The sequence below is a fragment of the Leptonychotes weddellii genome, chromosome 1 (assembly GCF_054177405.1).
Source record: "Leptonychotes weddellii isolate Sample4059 chromosome 1, ASM5417740v2, whole genome shotgun sequence".
Taxonomy (NCBI): domain Eukaryota; kingdom Metazoa; phylum Chordata; class Mammalia; order Carnivora; family Phocidae; genus Leptonychotes; species Leptonychotes weddellii.
This window is the reverse complement of record NC_138369.1, coordinates 76,600,680-76,617,856: the sequence shown is the minus strand read 5'-3', so window position 1 is coordinate 76,617,856 and position 17,177 is coordinate 76,600,680. Positions and strand designations below refer to the sequence as shown.

Sequence of the window (17,177 nt, the reverse complement as noted above, 5' to 3'; positions counted from 1 at the left end):
TCAAATAAATAAAATCTTAAAAAAAAAAAAAAAAGAAATGAAAAAGAGTTCTGGATAGAGATTGATTAACCATTCATTGACTTAAGTTCCAGTCCAAATAAGGGCATTATTATTAATAATATTATTATTAAAACCCATTATGAGGACAAAGGGGTGAGTTTAAATTGGACAGTCCTCATCCTCTGTAACCTTATCTCTAGGCTAGTGACTCCTCAGCTTATTTTGTTGCTCTGACTTTCCATTTGTGGCTGGTCTTCTCTTTCCAGCCCTTAGTGGACATCACTTCTTGGATGTTTCTTTGCTTCATCAAGTTTAACATGTACAAAACTGAAGTCAACTTCATTTTTAACCATTTTGCCTTTGTAATCTATCTACTTTGGCCAATGGTAAAATTTATCATCCTGTTTCATAGACTAATCAGTTTTGCTTGTTTACTTTCAAGATATATCCAAAATAGACTCCTCTTCATCATATTCATTGTTCCCTCCCAGTCCAAACTATCATAACCTGTGTTTCGACTAATGCAAGAGCCTCCTATCTGGTCAGTAGGCATCCATCCATTCTTTCCATCTTTACAATTCATTCTCCATACCATAGCTACCCTAATCCTTTTTGTTTTATTTTTATAAATACAAATCTTTTTAAAGCATTAATCAGATCATGCCATTTTGTAGTTTATAACCTTCACAGGCTTTCATCTTACTTGGAATAAAATCCAAACTCAGTTAACCCTAGAGATCTCTGTCCTGCTTTCCTGCTACTGCCCCCTTATTCTTCTCCAGCAACACTGGGGCCTCCTTGTTGTCCCCTGAACTCAGGCTTGGGGGCTCTGCAGACTGTTCCCTGCCCGAGACCTTGCCCCTGGTGACCCCCACCAGGCTCTTCTAACTCAGGTCCAGCCATGATCACATTACCTTGCTTTATTTCCTTTGGGGAACTCATCGCCATTTGAGATTATTACTATTTTTTACTTTATCATCTATTTCCTATAAAATGTCATCTCAAGGACAGCCAGAATCTTGTCTGTCTTGTCCATTGCTGTGTTGTCAGTGCCTAGAACAGAGCCTGGCATATTTGTAGCTGCTCTGAAAACTTTTTCAAAATAAGTTGCTTCCTGAGGCACCTGGGTGGCTCAGTGGGTTAAGCGTCTGCCTTTGGCTCGGATCATGATCCTGAGGTCCTGGGATCAAGCCCTGCATCCGGCTCCCTGCTCAGTGGGGAGTCTGCTTCTCCCTCTGCCCCTTCCCCCCCACTCATACTCTCTCTCTCAAATAAATAAAATCTTAAAAAAATAAAAATAAGTTGCTTCCTGATTCTATCATTTGCCTTACTTTTCTTTCCTTCCTCTCATGTCTTTACCATCTAATTTCAAACCTTCGTTTCCTCATTCCTGAATGGCTTCAACAGCTGTTCTCTGAGGCTCCAGTATCCTTTCCTTCCAAACCGTGGTCAGACAGATGCCTCAGAGCACGGCTCATCATGTGCGCACAGGACTGAAGAACGAACGTGCACAGGTTCTTTTTATGTCCGTGGCTTTACAGCTCAATTTCCCTGCATGGCCTTCCAACTTTCCCACCGAAGGAATGGCACTGCGGAGGAATGGGCACAGGACTCTCCATTTAAAGGTCTAGGTTTTAGTGAATTACTCAGCCTTCCTAGACTTTTGTTTTCCCATTCCACATCTTGAAAGAGGCTGAAAATAAGTGGGATAATCATCTCAATATTTGACCAGCATTTTGCAATTCACAAAAGGTCTTCCATTTCTTAACCAGGTTTTCACAAGTCGTCCTGAAATATTTAGTTTCTCCTGTCTGTGCCCAACATGGTCAGACATTTTCATTCCTTCTAAATAAGAACTCTGGACACAGAAGGGCAAGCCCTCTGTATATTCACCCACTGCCATGCTTTTGGGCTGCCTTCTTCTCCTTTCCTTCCCTCCTCCGAGGTCTGGTTCAAGCTCTCACTCTCTCCGTGAAGACTGGAATGGCTGCCCTGTGGTAGAGCCACGGGCGTCCTTTTGTGAGCTCCTCGAGCAGGTGCAGCTTGTCCTTGCTTCATCGCCCACCACTTGGTATCTTGGTCTACACGTGTCACACATGCAAATCTGTTTTCATCAAATGGGTGATAAATTAGGGAAGAAACCTGGCCTCATGTTTCTCTACAGCACTTAGCACAGCTCTGGGAATAACTGTGTATTGACTGATGGATGTTTGTTAGGTTTCTTAGTTGATGTTAGAACTGTTTTTATCTTAGTGAGGACATAGCTGGAAGCCATGGGTAGATAATCTTGCTTCTCTTCCTCATTCCCCTTTGTTTCTCTTTTCCTTTTTTTAAAGATTTTATTGATTTGACAGAGCGTGCATGAACAGGGGGGAGGAGCAGAAGCAGAGAGGGAGCAGGCTCGACCCCAGGACCCCGAGATCATGACCTGACCTGAAGGCAGACGCTTAACTGACTGAGCCACGCAGGCGCCCCTCTCTTTTCCTCTTCTGATAGCTCCTATAGTCTCTTTCCTACATAATTTTATTACTATCTTTTGGGATTAAGGATTAAACATCTACCTTGGTCTACACTGGCTAAATTTGGTGCTGCTGTCCATGTCTATCTATGCAGAAAAGGCTGTGGCAAAAGTGATTTTTTTTTCTTTTGGAAGAAAATATTCACAAACTCCTAAGAATACTGATCATCATAATACTTCTCTCTTGATTCTGTGAAGGAAAGAGGTACAAACAAATCATCCTGTCTTGTCAGGAAACCAGAAAAAGTGGTTGGAGTAGACTTACCTTGAGTGAGGTTGACAGGGTCAGGCTGTTTCTACAAAGTATTTGGGAAAGATTCTTATGTCATCAGATGCAACAGTTAAGTCAAATGTCTAGGAGTACTGGCAGGGCAAAGAGGTTGGAAGCCTACCCCAGGGGCCCCTGGGCAACAGTCCAAGTACAGAAGTCATGCTAAACCTCAGCTACCAAGAGATGACATGGTCATCCTTACAGTGGGACTGCAGGGGAATCAGCACGGATTCCTTGTCCCAAAACTTTCCCTTCAAATAGTCTTTTTTTTTCTTTTAATTTTTATTTTTTAGAAGGGGGAGGAGCAGAGGGAGAGGGAGAGAGAGAAACTTAAGCAGTCTTTACGCCCAGCATCAGAGCCTGAAGCAGGGCTCGATCTCACCACCCTGAGATCATGAGCCAAGCCGAAATCAAGAATCGGACACCCAACCGACTGAGTCACCCAGGTGCCCCTCCTTCATATAGTCTTAAATTCCACACCTGGGAGATTAGTTAGATTTATTTTATACTATTTAAAACCAAAAGCAATTCCTCTGAAAATATTGAAGAGCTTTTGGTGCATCCTACCCAGTGCAAAATAAATTTGAGAGTTTCTCTCAAATAGCCTCATTCAGGCAGCTTGGTTTATGGTACTGGTTCTCACACATGGCTGTCCACTAGAATCATCCAGGGGGATTATTTTAAAAGTACTATGCCTACATCCCACCCTCAGAGATCCCGATTTGTTATAGAGAGTGCCCTAGGTGCCAGGATTTGAAAAAAATTTTTTCAGGTAATTCTAATATAATAACTTTGAGAACCACTAGTTTATAGGGAAGGAAATTGCTCTGGAATGAGATAGGCCTGGTTCTAGTCCCAGTAGCGATGCTTACCATCTTTGCGGCACTGGGCCTATTTTGTTTCTTTCTCTGAGCACATATTTCCCTGGCTATAAAAGGAGAACAGTAATATTGCCCATTGAAGGTTGTTATGAAAGGTAAATATGGTGGCACATATCAAAGTGCTGGTCACTGACTATGCCCTCAACTCTTTTCTTTTTTCCCCACCTCAGAATGGGGGTTTTCATGTGGGGAGGGGTATTTTGTAGGTAGAGAGGTCTTAGAATATTCTGGAGGGAGGAGAACCCTATGTGGGGCACCAAAAGCTTGGGAATTGAAAGTAGAACAAGGGGGAACTCTGTGTGTGTGTGTGTGTGTGTGTGTGTGTGTGAAGATGGAGAGGGGCAAATTGCCATTTTTTTAAAAAGATTTATTTAGAGAGAGAGAGTGAGCACGTGGTGGGGAAGGGCAGAGGGACAAGGAGAGAGAAACTCAAGCAGACTTGGCATTGAGCGTGGAGCAAAAGAGCCCAATGTGGGGCTCGATCCCATGACTGGGAGATCACGGCCTGAGCCAAAACCAAGAGTTGGCCGCTTAATTGACTGTACCACCCAGGTGCCCCCATGTTGCCATTTGTTGAAAGGGTGGCAAAACAAAGTGGATGATAAAGGTCCAAACTGAAATTCTGTTCCTACTCTCTCTTCCTGGGGCTTCCTATGTCCTACTTTGTCCTTAGCAGCTTTATTTAGAAAAGGATTAAGATTGCACAGACCAAGCAGTGTCTAGACCTCCAAACCCACAAGTACTGGGCAACCTGCCTTCCTCCTCCTAGGCCAAATAGGAGGTTTTTCCAGAATACTCACCCGATCTTCAGAAAGAGAGAGTGTGTGCACTGGGATGGGCTGCCAGGGTAGACTGGGATTCCAGACGCTGATACCCTCTGGGGGAAATAGGCCTGCAAGGTTTGTCATAGCACTCATCAAAGTCCGATCAATGTCCGTACTTTGAATATAAACCTAGAGTGGGAAAATCAAAGGAGATTCCAACTGATTGGAACTGTGCATTTTTCCCCGTGGAGCAAAGAGTACATTTGAGAAAGGCCAGGACACTCATATGAAAACATTAGCAAACATTGTGGTAGCATCATGATCATAATATCTACTGTAGAAGAGACAGTATTATGAGAATTCCACCTGGTATGTCAATAGTTGAATTGACAAAGAGACCAATTAAGTGGTGGCTAATTGCCAAGCCAATGGGTGTCCATAAAATTTTGCACTTAGTCATGTTCATAAATTTCTTAGGAACAAAGTATTTGTATAGAGAGGAGTACATTTAGGGTGCCTGGGTGGCTCAGTTGGTTAAATTACTGCCTTCGGCTCAGGTCATGATCCCAGGGTCCTTGGATAGAGCCCTGCATCAGGCTTCCTGCTTGGAGGGCAGTCTGCTTCTCCCTCTCCCTCTGCCCCTCCCCCCTGACTCATGCTCTCATTTTCTCTCTCTCTCTCGAATAAATAAACAAAATCCTTAAAAAAAGAGGAGTACATTTGTAAATAAGATCTCTGACTTGTGTAAGTTCTTTGGGAAACTGGAAAAGCACTTTTATAAATGCAACATTATGTTAAATTCTTTCAAGGAAATAGGTTCCCACTCTTGGCTCCCCAACTTGCCTGTTCACGTTTGTAGGACTCATTCAAAAATTTTCTATATCTTTTCCTTATATACTGTCCAAGTTCATAATGCTGTTCCATGCCCAGCTATGGGAACAAATAAAAGCAAAAATCAGTGAAAGTAAATTCTGTGTATTTCATGTATGAGTCTCATCTCTCCTTATTGAATGTGTAGAGCAAACCATGGTGTAATTTCATAGTTCGACAACGACATATTTTTAAATGAAAACAAGAAAAAACAGTTGTAATAAATCTTTAGCCATGACTCCTTGAGAAAACTCATGCACCTTCATTAGCACTTAACATAGAGCTTTGCACAGTTAATAGCTGGTGATTGATCTAAGTAAATCGTTCATCTCTGGTGTGGTAGAACACCACTGGCTCATCTTTGTTGGTGAAACATTCAAGACAGCTGGTTGACCACTTGGTGGAGGTTTTGTGGAAGAAACTCAACCATCTGATAACGGGTTGGACTTGATGAATCTGAAGATCACTGTCAACCTCTGGGTATAATGATTTATTATCTGCACAGTTTATTTACGCCTGGTTCCTGAAAAACTAGAATCTGTCACCCAAAGTGTGGTCTGGGGATCAGCAGTATTAGCATCACTTGGGAGTATGTTAGAAACCAAAGTCTTAGGCCCCACCTTGACCTTCTGAGCCAGAATTTTTGGCAGGGAGTGGAGCTCGGGAACCCCTTTTTAACAAGCTTATTAAAATTCTGATGGCCAGTAATCACTGAGAAATATTGCTTTAGTTCAGTGATCCTCAAGCATTACTGTGCATCAGAAGCAAAATTACCTAGGGATGCTTGTTGAAATGCAGATGCTTCAGCATTTCCCCCAGAGATTTCCTGCTTGTTAGATCCCAGGGTGGCCCTGGAATCTGCATTTTAACAAGTGCCCCGAGTGATTCAGATCCGTGCAGCAGAGTGCCATGCTTTGAGAAACACTACCTTCAAGTCTGTCTTTAATCCCGAGTTTTATTAGAACTTCAGGAATCAGAGAGGATGTGGTCCCTATAACCTCTGCTTGGCCCGACTCCTTCCTTTGCTTGTATTCCTGGCTACCATGATCATCACCACCCCCCTAGGATGGGGAAGGAGGTGGGGAAAGAGTAATGTGTGCTCTGAGTTTTGCTAGTTTCCTGGATGACATGGGTAGCTAAAGAAGCAGGTACTTTGGGCCTAATTTGTTGTACTAACTTACAGCTGAATTTTGAAGAGTCATCTTCTATAGCGCAGTGGTTTTCAACTGTCAGCATGCACAGAATCACCTGGAGGATTCATTAAAATAAGGTTCCCAGAAATGAAGCCCAGAGTTTCTGGTTCAGTGGGGAGGGCCAGACAATTTACACTTCTGACAAGTTTCCAAGTAATGGTGATGTTGCCTGTCCAGGGACCACACTTTGAGAACCACTGACTTAGAAAGCCATCACCTTGTCATTATGTAGATTGCAAGTACCTGGCCAAGGGCAGGAATTTGAGCTCTAGAACCTTGCGACTTCAAGAGTGGCCATGTACCAGCGTCACTGGCTTCACCTTGGAGTATATTAGAAATAAAGACTCTTAGGCCTATGTCAGACCTGCTGAATTAGAATCTGCATTTTTTCTTTTTTTCCCCAAGTCTTATTGAGATATAATTGACATACATCACTGTATAAGTTCAAGATATACAGCATACAGTTTGGTAGACACACACACACACACACACACCCCTCATAATGGAATATTATTTAGCCATAAAAAATGATAAAATCCTGCTGTTTATGACAACATCGATAAACATTGAGGACTTTATGCTAAATAATATAAATAATATAAGCCAGACAGAGAAAGACAAATACTATATGATCTCATTTATATGTGAAATCTAAAAAAAATTTTTAAAACCAAACTCCTAGAAAAAGGGATCAGATTTGTGGTTACCAGAGGCAGGGGATGGGGGGGAGAGGATTGGGGAAAAGGTGGTCAAAAGGTACAAACTTCCAGTTACAAGGTAATAAGTAGTAGGGATTTAATGTACAGCGTAACGACTATGGATAAAATAGCTCTATAATACATATGAAAGTTGTTAAGAAGGTAAATCCCAAGAGTTCTCATCACAAGGAAAAATATTTTTTTTTTTGCTTTCTCATTTTATTGTATCTCTATGAAATGACAGATGTTGACTAAATTTATAACAGTGATCATTTCATAATATATGTTCTCTCGTTTAAGGAGCCGAAAGCTGGGTAGGAGTGAGGTATGGTGGGAGGAGCTCTGACCGGGGAGCCAAAAGATGCTGACCTCAAACAGCCTCTGTGGGATTTCTCCTCTATGAAACATTGTGGTCGAATTAGGGAAGTGATTCTCAGACTTGGCTGCACATTAGAGTCAACTGATCAACTAAGGAGTTTCTAAAAATCCCAATATCCAGGTCATACCCTAGATGAATTAAATAAGAATCTCTGTCTGGGAGGCAGACAGACATCGATATTTTTTAAAGCTCTCCAAATAATTTCAATGTTTAGCCAAGACTGAGACCCATTGGTTTAAATGCTTAGTTACATATTTGGTTAAATGTTTAGAGACATTCAACTCTAAACATTCTATGACATTTTCTTAATGTATTTAAACATTGCTTTGGTCGGGACAGAAGCAACACACGTGGTCTCTGGCTCCAAACAGAAGAGCCATCCACTCTTGCAAGAGAAGGGAGTGGGTCACGGGGGCAGTGACTACAGATGCCTCTGTCCCCCACCAACCCCGCCTTCACCTTCTCCTTTGGTGCTCTTTAGGAAGTAGGGCTCCCTATGTTTAAGACCATTTATAAGAAGGCCTCGATCCCAGTATATCTAGCTGATTAAAAATAAAATTTGATATCAGCACTTCCAGAGGAATCCTGTCTTCCCAACCCTGCCGATTCAGTTTATCGATTATAATATTATTTTCTACTTCCTCAGGAAGAGGCTGAGAAACTCAGGGGGCAGGCTTCCAAGTATCTCTTGGCTCTCCTCAGCATCTTTAAGCTAATGTATTCATCTGTTGCCATGCACAGCTCTTAGGCTTTAATAAACCCAAACAGGGCAAAAAAAGATCAAAACGAGCAATTTTATACAATTTTCCTACAGTTACTAGTCACTAGGGGTGACTTGGTCATGATCAGAAATTGTCGAAGTTAAACATTAGTGCCTCGCCTTTCACAATCAAAACACATTTTCGACTTTTAGTTCCTAGGTAATTGTGCAAAATAATCTCCCAGATCTGAGTAACTGAAGTGGTTATATGGTTTCAATGTATTACAAACTCCACATAGTTTCCCTTAAGACTCATCAGCAAACTTTAGTTGAAAATCCAACCAACCTGAGTGAGTTGGCCAAATCCTTGTGGCCATGAGGATTCCTTAATGGCGTCGTTAGGAAAGGTTTCAATGGGACTTCGGTCTCCATGCCTAAATACCTGAAAATAGATCAAGACAGTAACATTACAAATTTCACTTAGGTGTTTTGCCTCAGCTCATCCTAATAGATTTTCTTCTAAACCACTGGTTCTTAACCTTGGCATGTGGCCAGGGCATCAGGATTTTAAAGACATCCCCAGGTAAGGGGTGCCTGGGTGGCTCATTCGGTTAAGGGTCTGCCTTCAGCTCAGGTCATGATCTCAGGATCCTGGGATCGAGTCCTGCATTGGGTTCCCTGCTCAGCGGGGAGTGTGCTTCTCCCTCTCCATCCGCCATCCCCCCTGCTCATGCTCTCTCGCTCTCACTCTCTCAAATAAATAAATAAAAGAATCTTAAAAAAAAAAAACAAAAAAAGACCTTCCCAGGTAAATCTCAGGTTAAGAAGCGCTGTTTTAAGCTCACTAACACTTTCTTGTGTTTCAGGTAATGTAAGTAACAAGACGGTCAGTCATTAGAAAGCAGGTGAGTCACTCATGGAGACTGGTTTGTATATTGGGGCAAGAAGGAACACAAAGCTTAGCAAGATCACTTTATTGCAGACAGACTGATGAGAAGTATTCTTCCTCAATTATGGTGTTAAAATTTTTACATATGCTAAAATAGTAGATTTAAATGCCACATATAATTTGTGACCGTCTTGAGCCAATGATTAGTTTTTAGATTAGAGATAAAGGATTTATGGAGAGGGAGATTAGAAAAGCTAATTCTTAATATTTTAAGAGCATACTTCTGAATTTGCATGCATGTCATGCTATTTTGATTGCACATTTTCCTCTGTGGGGAGAGTAGTCTGGACTTCCAAAACCTTGGTATTTTATGACTCCCATGTGCTTTCTGAATAAAATACCAAACTAAATACAAAGCTATTTTGTAAGCGAAAGATAAGACATGAAAAGCACTCAAGAAATCCAAGATGACGTCTATCCTGATGCCATGATGCCAGCAAATATTTTTAATACAAAGGAGGGCCACATAACACGTTGCATTATTTGGGATTTCCTGCACTTGTCATTGACACCACCTGGCTAAGATGCTCCGGTAGACACGGAATAAGGAACAGTCCTAAATGTTGGCCATCTTCCAGATGGGATTCCAAGGAAGTGAGAGAGGCTTATAGGACCTGGGCTGTGTCTCTGGTGTCTAAAGAAAACTTATCTTCTGGTCCCCTTAACTGGTGAGAAATAAAAATCGCAGTAGAACAGGCTACAGCAAACAGAGACCATGGTGTAGTGGATCTTTTTTTTTTAAAGATTTTATTTCTTTATTTGAGAGAGAGAATGAGATAGAGAGAGAAAGCATGAGGGGGGAGGGTCAGAGGGAGAAGCAGACTCCCTGCTGAGAGCAGGGAGCCCGATGTGGGACTTGATCCCAGGACTCCAGGATCATGACCTGAGCCGAAGGCAGCCGCTTAACCAACTGAGCCACGCAGGCGCCCCGGTGTAGTGGATCTTAAGAAATAATTTTGGTCAGGTAAGAAACTGCTGTTATGAATGGTCCCTTCATGGCTGGAAGAAAGGCTGCATAATCTCAGAAATTATCAAGGCTAATCATTAGTGCTCTTTTTTTTTTTTAAGATTTTTATTTATTTATTAGAGAGAGCATGAGTGTGTGTGTGTGGGGTGGCAGACGGAGAGGGAGAAGCAGACTCCCCACTGAGCAGGGAGCCTGATGTGGGGGCTCGATCCCAGGACCCTGGGATCCTGACCTGAGCCGGAGGCAGACACCAACTGAGCCACCCAGGCGCCCCTCATTAGTGCTCTTTCTATAATCCAAACATATTTTTGACTTTTTAGATCCCAGGTAATTGTGCAAAATACTTTCCTAGATCTGAGTAACTAAAACTGTTACATGGTTTCAGTAGATTATAAATCCTACAATGTTTAGTTTCCAGGGCTTCTCAACCTCAGCACTGTTGACATTTTGGGCTGGATAATTCCTTGTGAGGGGCCATCCTGTCCAGTGAAGAATGTTTAGCAGCGTGGCTGGCCTTTGCACACTAGATGCCAGGAGCAGTCCCTAATTGTCATCACCAAAAAGTTCTCCAGACACTGACAAATGTGCCATCGGGGGCAAAATCATCTCTGGTCGAGAACTCCTGAGTTAGCCAAAGGGAAGTCAGATGAGAGACATTGTAGCAAAATAATTTACAACACTTCCTACCAGCCTATGACCACAATAACTCTTCAAGGTGTTTTGAATGCTTGCTGTGTTCCAGAAACTGTGCTAAATGCTTCTCATGATTGAATCCATTCATCAGTTCTCCAAAGCATTTATGATTATTGTCTTCATTTCACAAACAAGGAAATCAGCCCTAGGTAAGTGACCTCCCCAAGGTCACACAGCGTGTAAGTGGCACAGCAGAGAGCCAAACACAAACCGTGTGCCTTCAAAGCCAGCATTCTTAACCCGTGTAAGGGGCTCATTTCTCTGCTAAAACGCACCCCTCAGCATCCCACCACCAGTGGGTGATCTGGGATCTGGGGCTTCTTTATAAACTCTGGTCTTTTCCTCTGAGATTGGAAGCTCTGTGTGTTGCGGGGGGAGGGGGAGGTGTTGCACTAGAGGAAAACCTTGATGTAAGAAACAATCCCAAATCCTATTTAAAAAATAAAACTGAGATTATGCATCTAAATGACAGTATAGGCTGGGGAGAAAAATAAGCATGGTTCCCTTAGAGGAGGGTTAAACAGCAGAACCCTGGAACATAATCACAGGTTTGAACAAGTTTTCTTACTCTGTCCTTACAGGTCAGGAATAATTGTACTCCCTTATACTGTAGTAGGTTTTAAGGGTTTTTGAGGTAGTGACTCACACATGCTGTGAGCTCTTCAGAAGGGGTGTCTCCCAGAGACAATTAATAAACCATCCCTTCCCTGCCCCCAGATGCTGGAAATCACTATGTGTGCGGGTGCATGCGCCCGCATGCATATGTTAGTACCCTCAAGTGCACACGTGCATTCTTGAGCTCCTGGAGTTTCAGCTGGAGCCTCTGGACTGTGCCTCGGTGCTCTTTTTTTTTTTTCTTTCTAAAGACTTTATTTATTTATTTGACAGAGAGAGAGACAGCGAGAGCAGGAACACAAGCAGGGGGAGTGGGAGAGGGAGAAGCAGGCTTCCCGCCGAGCAGGGAGCCCGATGCGGGGCTCGATCCCAGGACCCCGGGATCATGACCTGAGCCAAAGGCAGACGCTTAACGACTGAGCCACCCAGGCGCCCCGCCTCGGTGCTCTTTTAAGCCTGTGGTAAGGCAAACTTCTTAAATGCAGCTCTGCCGAATTTATAACTTCTGTTCTCAGTCCAGCAATCATACTCTATGAAATCCTTTAGAAACCTAAACATATAGGGTCAGCCCTAGGACTATTTTGCAGTCCTAGTGGTAATTGCAATAGGAAGACATCCAGGAGAACAACCCCTTACGTGGTTGCAACCCTCCACATTTTGTACAGTCTTTTCCCTGCTCTCTCTTTCAATTCTCACAACTCCGGTGAGGCCAGGCTGGCCCTATTGCTGTCCTGAACAAAGAAGGAAACTGAGGTTCAAAGAGATTGAATGAGCCGTCCAGATCTCCTAGTTTTCATGATTGCTACCCACTGTTTTCCTCACCACATCACATTCACTTCATCCTTTTATTTTTATTTATTTATTTATTTAAAAGATTTTATTTATTTATTTGACAGAGAGAGACACAGCGAGAGAGGGAACACAAGCAGGGGGAGTGGGAGAGGGAGAAGCAGGCTCCCCACGGAGCAGGGAGCCCGATGCGGGGCTCGATCCCAGGACCCTGGGATCGCGACCTGAGCCGAAGGCAGACGCTTAACGACTGAGCCACCCAGGTGCCCCTCACTTCATCCTTTTAGATCACAGGTAACCTTTTTAAAAAAAGAGCCATGGTTTGGTACCCCCATGAATGATCCTTCTCCATCAAGTCGGCTGAGCAGATTCTGTGTGTTACATCATCCTACCTGATCTGGCCCTGCCCACCTCGATGTTACTACCTTAGGCTCTTGCTAAAAACACTTAGCCACAGAGCCCCTGCTCTTCCATCAATACATTGTTCTAGCCTCAGGGTGGTGATGTTCTACCTGCCTGGAATGTCCTACTTCTACTTCTAATCCTGGCGGTCACTAAATTCAGGTCCCTCCTGAAAAAGGCAACCAAGAGACGTCTCCCTTGACCTCCCATACTCACCATACTTATTAGTCTCTCTCTAAAAAGTTAGAAATAATGATTCTCTAAGGGTTTTCTAATGGGACACTCTGGAAAAAGAAGAAGGTGGATTCTGTGGTCAAAGTTTAGGAAATATAGTTTACTACTAGATCCGTTCCTTTAAAGCTACAGCACATATTAAAATATTATTATTTTTTTTAAAATTTTATTTATTTATTTGAGAGAGAGCGAGAGAGTGAGAGAGAGAGAGAGAGCATGAATGGAGGGGCAGAGGGAGAGGGAGAAGCAGACTCCCCACTGAGCAGGGAGCCCGATATGGGACTTGATCCCAGGACCCCGGGATCATGACCTGAGCCAAAGGCAGACACTTAACCAACTGAGCCACCCAGGTGCCCACACATATTAGAATATTAAAGACTGAGGAGTCTTGCCCTTTAGAGACCTGAAATACAGCGTAACCCTTGTTCTGTTCCCAAAACGGATTTGACTATTGAAACCCACTTTTTTAGCCAAGCAACTCCTGTTAACAACTTGTCAAACTAGTATCCTGTGGGACACATGTTGATAAACCTGTTTTAAAAGATTGTGTGATAACTCTGTTCATGAGACAGAACAAGAACCAAGGACAGTTTCCTCCTCTTTCTGCCAAGAACAGCTTTACAGAAGTGGGAAAGATTTATTATTCTTGGATCACAGAGAAACAGCAAGGAAACTACCTACTGATGATGTGTTAAGTCTGTACACCTAACCTCCAGGGTGAGATCTCAGCTCCATGTGCTGGCTTAAATGAACACAGCAGGAATGGAATATGTGTAGTGATTAGGGGCATAGCCTCCTCGATCGTACAGCCTGGATTCAAATCCTGACTACACCACGGTTACCGTGTAACTATGGCCAAGTTGTTTAACCTCTTTGTGCCTCAATTTCTTTATCTATAAAATAGAGATAGTAAGCTTTTTTTTTTTAAAGATTTTATTTATTTATTCATAAGAGACAGAGAGAGGCAGAGGGAGAAGCAGGCTCCCCGCTGAGCAGGGAGCCCGATGCGGGGCTCGATCCCAGGACCCTGGGATCATGACCCGAGCCGAAGGCAGATGCTTAACCATCTGAGCCACCCAGGCGCCCGAGATAGTAAGGTTTTTATAAAACTTTATAGAACAGTTGCCAGATGTAGCAAACCAAACTACAGGATGCCCAAATATTGCACGAAACATACTTTATACTATAAAATTATTTGTTTACCCGAAATTCAAATGTAACTGGGTATCCTGTGTTTTCCTAGCAACCCTACTTTACAGGGTTGTTGGGAGGATAATGTGACATCTTCCATATCGAACTCTCAGAACAATGCCTGGCATATATGGGAGGATAATGTGACATCTTCCATATCGAACTCTCAGAACAATGCCTGGCATATAATAAGCATTGAGTAATGATTGGTTATTGTTACAAAGGTTACCACTTTGAGCAGAGGCACCTTTCTTTTATTCCGGTTCTAATGATTTTCTAAGGATTTGCCTGGGCATATAATTTAACCATTTATAGTCATATATTCTCCATAATCAATAAAAAGAAGAAAGTAGTATCTCATTGCTTAAGTCCTTAGATATTGTTTTGTAAGGGCCAAGAAATTTGTATTAAGTCGCCCTTCATCTACCATTAATGGAAGAAAGCCTTGGTAGGAAAAATTAACATTAGCCTTGTGTGATAAATATGATTTATTCCTTTTAGCTCCAGGAGAGCTATCTTTGTAAGGTTTTCTTTTCTTTTTTTTAAAGATATTATTTATTTATTTGTCAGAGAGAGAAAGCAAGCAGGGGGAGTGGCAGGCAGAGGGAGAAGCAGGCTCCCTGATAAGCAGGGAGCCCCATGCGGGGCTCGATCCCAAGACTCCAGGATCATGACCTGAGCCGAAGGCAGATGTTTAACCGGCTGAGCCACCCAGGCACCCCTGTCAGGTTTTTCTTAGGGAAGAATTAACTTGTAGTCCCTGAACACATGGTAACTGAGCATGAAGGGGGAGAAAGGAAGCCCACAACAGTTTGGTAGTCGAGGGAAGTGAGCCTGCGCTGGAGTAAAACAGGGAGTGAATCGACCACATGCGGTTAACTGCAAGTTCATGGTAGTATCTCAGAGAGGATTACCTCTCAACCAACTTGCCACAGGCTGACAGTGTTGACAGTCCCATTTCCGCGGCGTCCCCACACTTGCTTAATGCACGTGTTGGCCAGGAACCCATGAATATAAGTAAAAGTCCAACTTGCACGGATTTCTCTACAGAAGGTACATGATATGACACATTTTTTTTTTTTCAGCACCGAAGTGTGACAGCTGGTAAATCATTTGTAAATAAATTGATGATATGTTTCTCTGATTCTCTCTCATGTGTTGACTTAGGACCTAGTAAAGATAATTTGCATAATCATATGGTCAGGAAATTTGTTTCTGTAGAAGGGAAAGAAAGGAGTTCTGAATACACTAAGCTGAGGAAATAGGAACTTCATGTTTGATTTTTAGGTAAACGATGACCTCCCTGCAAATTATAGAAATAAATTGAGTATTCTTACAGTAAGAAAATTTACTTATTTGTCAGCATATTTTCAGACTATCAAATAAAAAAAGGTGAGGAAGAGAAAGAGATTGAGAGAGCGGGTGTGAAAGACAAAGAGAGGGTCAGAGGCGGAGGAGACTGAGTGAAACAGCTCAAGAGAAGTAGAGAAACAGAGAAAATCACAGACAGAGAAACCGAGGGATTAATCCCAGGACTCATACAGATGAAGTGATAAATCCCCTTCACTTGGCAAACCCCCTTCCTACCTATTCTGAAGGCAACGTCAACAGTATATTTTCTTTCCTTAACCTCTCGCACCAGCCACCCCTCTTTTCCCATAACTTGTCACATGTGCCCCGGGTGGAGAAAACGTTATTTTAATGATCAACCAAATCTACATATCAGGAAGTCCTCCTCGAAATCTCGAATTTAGTTTCACTTTTATGCTTCAAAATCTGTTTACAAATATAGTTTCCAATTTCCTGATAAAGAAAAGGGGAAGGGGCTACTTCATGCAGAAGATGACTGTTTTTAAATAATCATTACACTGAAGGAAGCCTGGTTAGCTCCTGGTGCTAACGTGGCTAGCTGAGGCTTCCCCCGCAGCATCCTGTGGCTATCAGAAGGAAATGCACTCAAGGCAGCTGTGAGGTAAGTGAATAAATAAATAATAGCAGCAAAGGCACAAATAACCAAAGCAAACACTTTTTGTCAGGACACGTTAAGTATTCGTTAGGAGAAACTTGCGAAACTGGATGATTCACTTTCTGAGTTTGGTCTCTGGGAGACAGCAGTAGGGGTAAAGTGAAACCTGATACTTGGGTATCAGACCCTGCTGGTAACAGTTTTAAGGGAAAAACAATGAGAAAAGCCTACTCACCAACGTCACCAACTTCAGCTCCTTAGCTACCGCACCTCGGCCTACCCAGGAGAGCAGAAGCAAGCAGCTAAGGCAAAGATTTGTTACCCTGGCCACGGGGAGCAGGGCAGCCCTCATGCTGGGGAGTGCTGTCTCGGGCAGGAGTTCGGAGGTGCTGTTTCCACAGCAAAAGCCATTAGAGGGGAAGCTACTTAACAAAGGGATAAAAAGGGAAGGAGTCACTGGGAGGAGTCAGACTCAGAAGTAGTAAGATCACCAGGTAGTTTGGGGCGGGGTTTGGCAAGTGTCTGGTCAGATAATTTGGGGGCTGGGTGTGAGAGAGCACAGTCTTCTGGATTTAAGGTAGAACACTGAGCTCCACGGAGCGGAAAGCTGTTGCTCAAGGTCACGGAGCATGTTAGGAGATTTTTTTTTTTTTTTAAGTTTACCATTCTCTTTAGATAGGGTGTGATAGAGTGTTTGGTCTGTGCCTGTCACTTGGGAAAGGGATCTACCTTGACTTTGGAAACCTTAGGCCAGTGATTCCTAATCTTTTGGGAATCCAGGAATATAGGCACAGTAATATGGAAGGAATTGCAGGTACTGGCATATTTTGGCCTCCTTTTGTAAAACTCTCATGTAGTCTAGAGAGGTGTTTTTATTTATTTTTACTTTTTTTTTTGAGAGGTGTTTTTAAATTGAAGAAAAGTAAGAGAAATTTTATTTTGAAAGTTTTTAATGACAACCTTAAGGTATTTGGGGTTCATCCGTGGCATCTCAAAATTAGGATTAGAAGTACCTTTCCTAACCTGACACAATTGAAAAACAATGACAGGGCGCCTGGGTGGCTCAGTTGGTTAAGCGACTGCCTTCGGCTCAGGTC

The 17,177-nt window shown here is 42.8% G+C and overlaps 1 protein-coding gene and 1 long non-coding RNA gene across 4 annotated transcripts in view; one reads left to right on the top strand and one right to left on the bottom strand.

Moving 5' to 3' along the window:
• The window catches only part of ACP3 (acid phosphatase 3), a 44,731-nt gene extending 28,154 nt beyond the window's left edge, over positions 1-16,577 (bottom strand). Inside the window, exons 1-4 of one of the 3 annotated variants that reach the window (XM_081826219.1) lie at positions 16,316-16,577; positions 8,621-8,716; positions 5,278-5,364; positions 4,471-4,623 (exon numbers count right to left, since the gene is read on the bottom strand). In XM_081826219.1, coding sequence (XP_081682345.1) covers positions 4,471-4,623; positions 5,278-5,364; positions 8,621-8,716; positions 16,316-16,432 — 453 coding nt within the window. In that variant the 5' untranslated portion in view covers positions 16,433-16,577. The remainder of the gene's footprint in view (positions 1-4,470; positions 4,624-5,277; positions 5,365-8,620; positions 8,717-16,315) is intronic. The other 2 variants (XM_081826227.1, XM_006736896.3) reach the window with 2 other exon arrangements.
• Positions 15,711-17,177, top strand: part of LOC145722594 (uncharacterized) — a 6,061-nt gene continuing 4,594 nt past the window's right edge. Inside the window, exon 1 of the long non-coding RNA XR_014146957.1 lies at positions 15,711-16,086. This is a non-coding gene — a long non-coding RNA (uncharacterized LOC145722594). The remainder of the gene's footprint in view (positions 16,087-17,177) is intronic.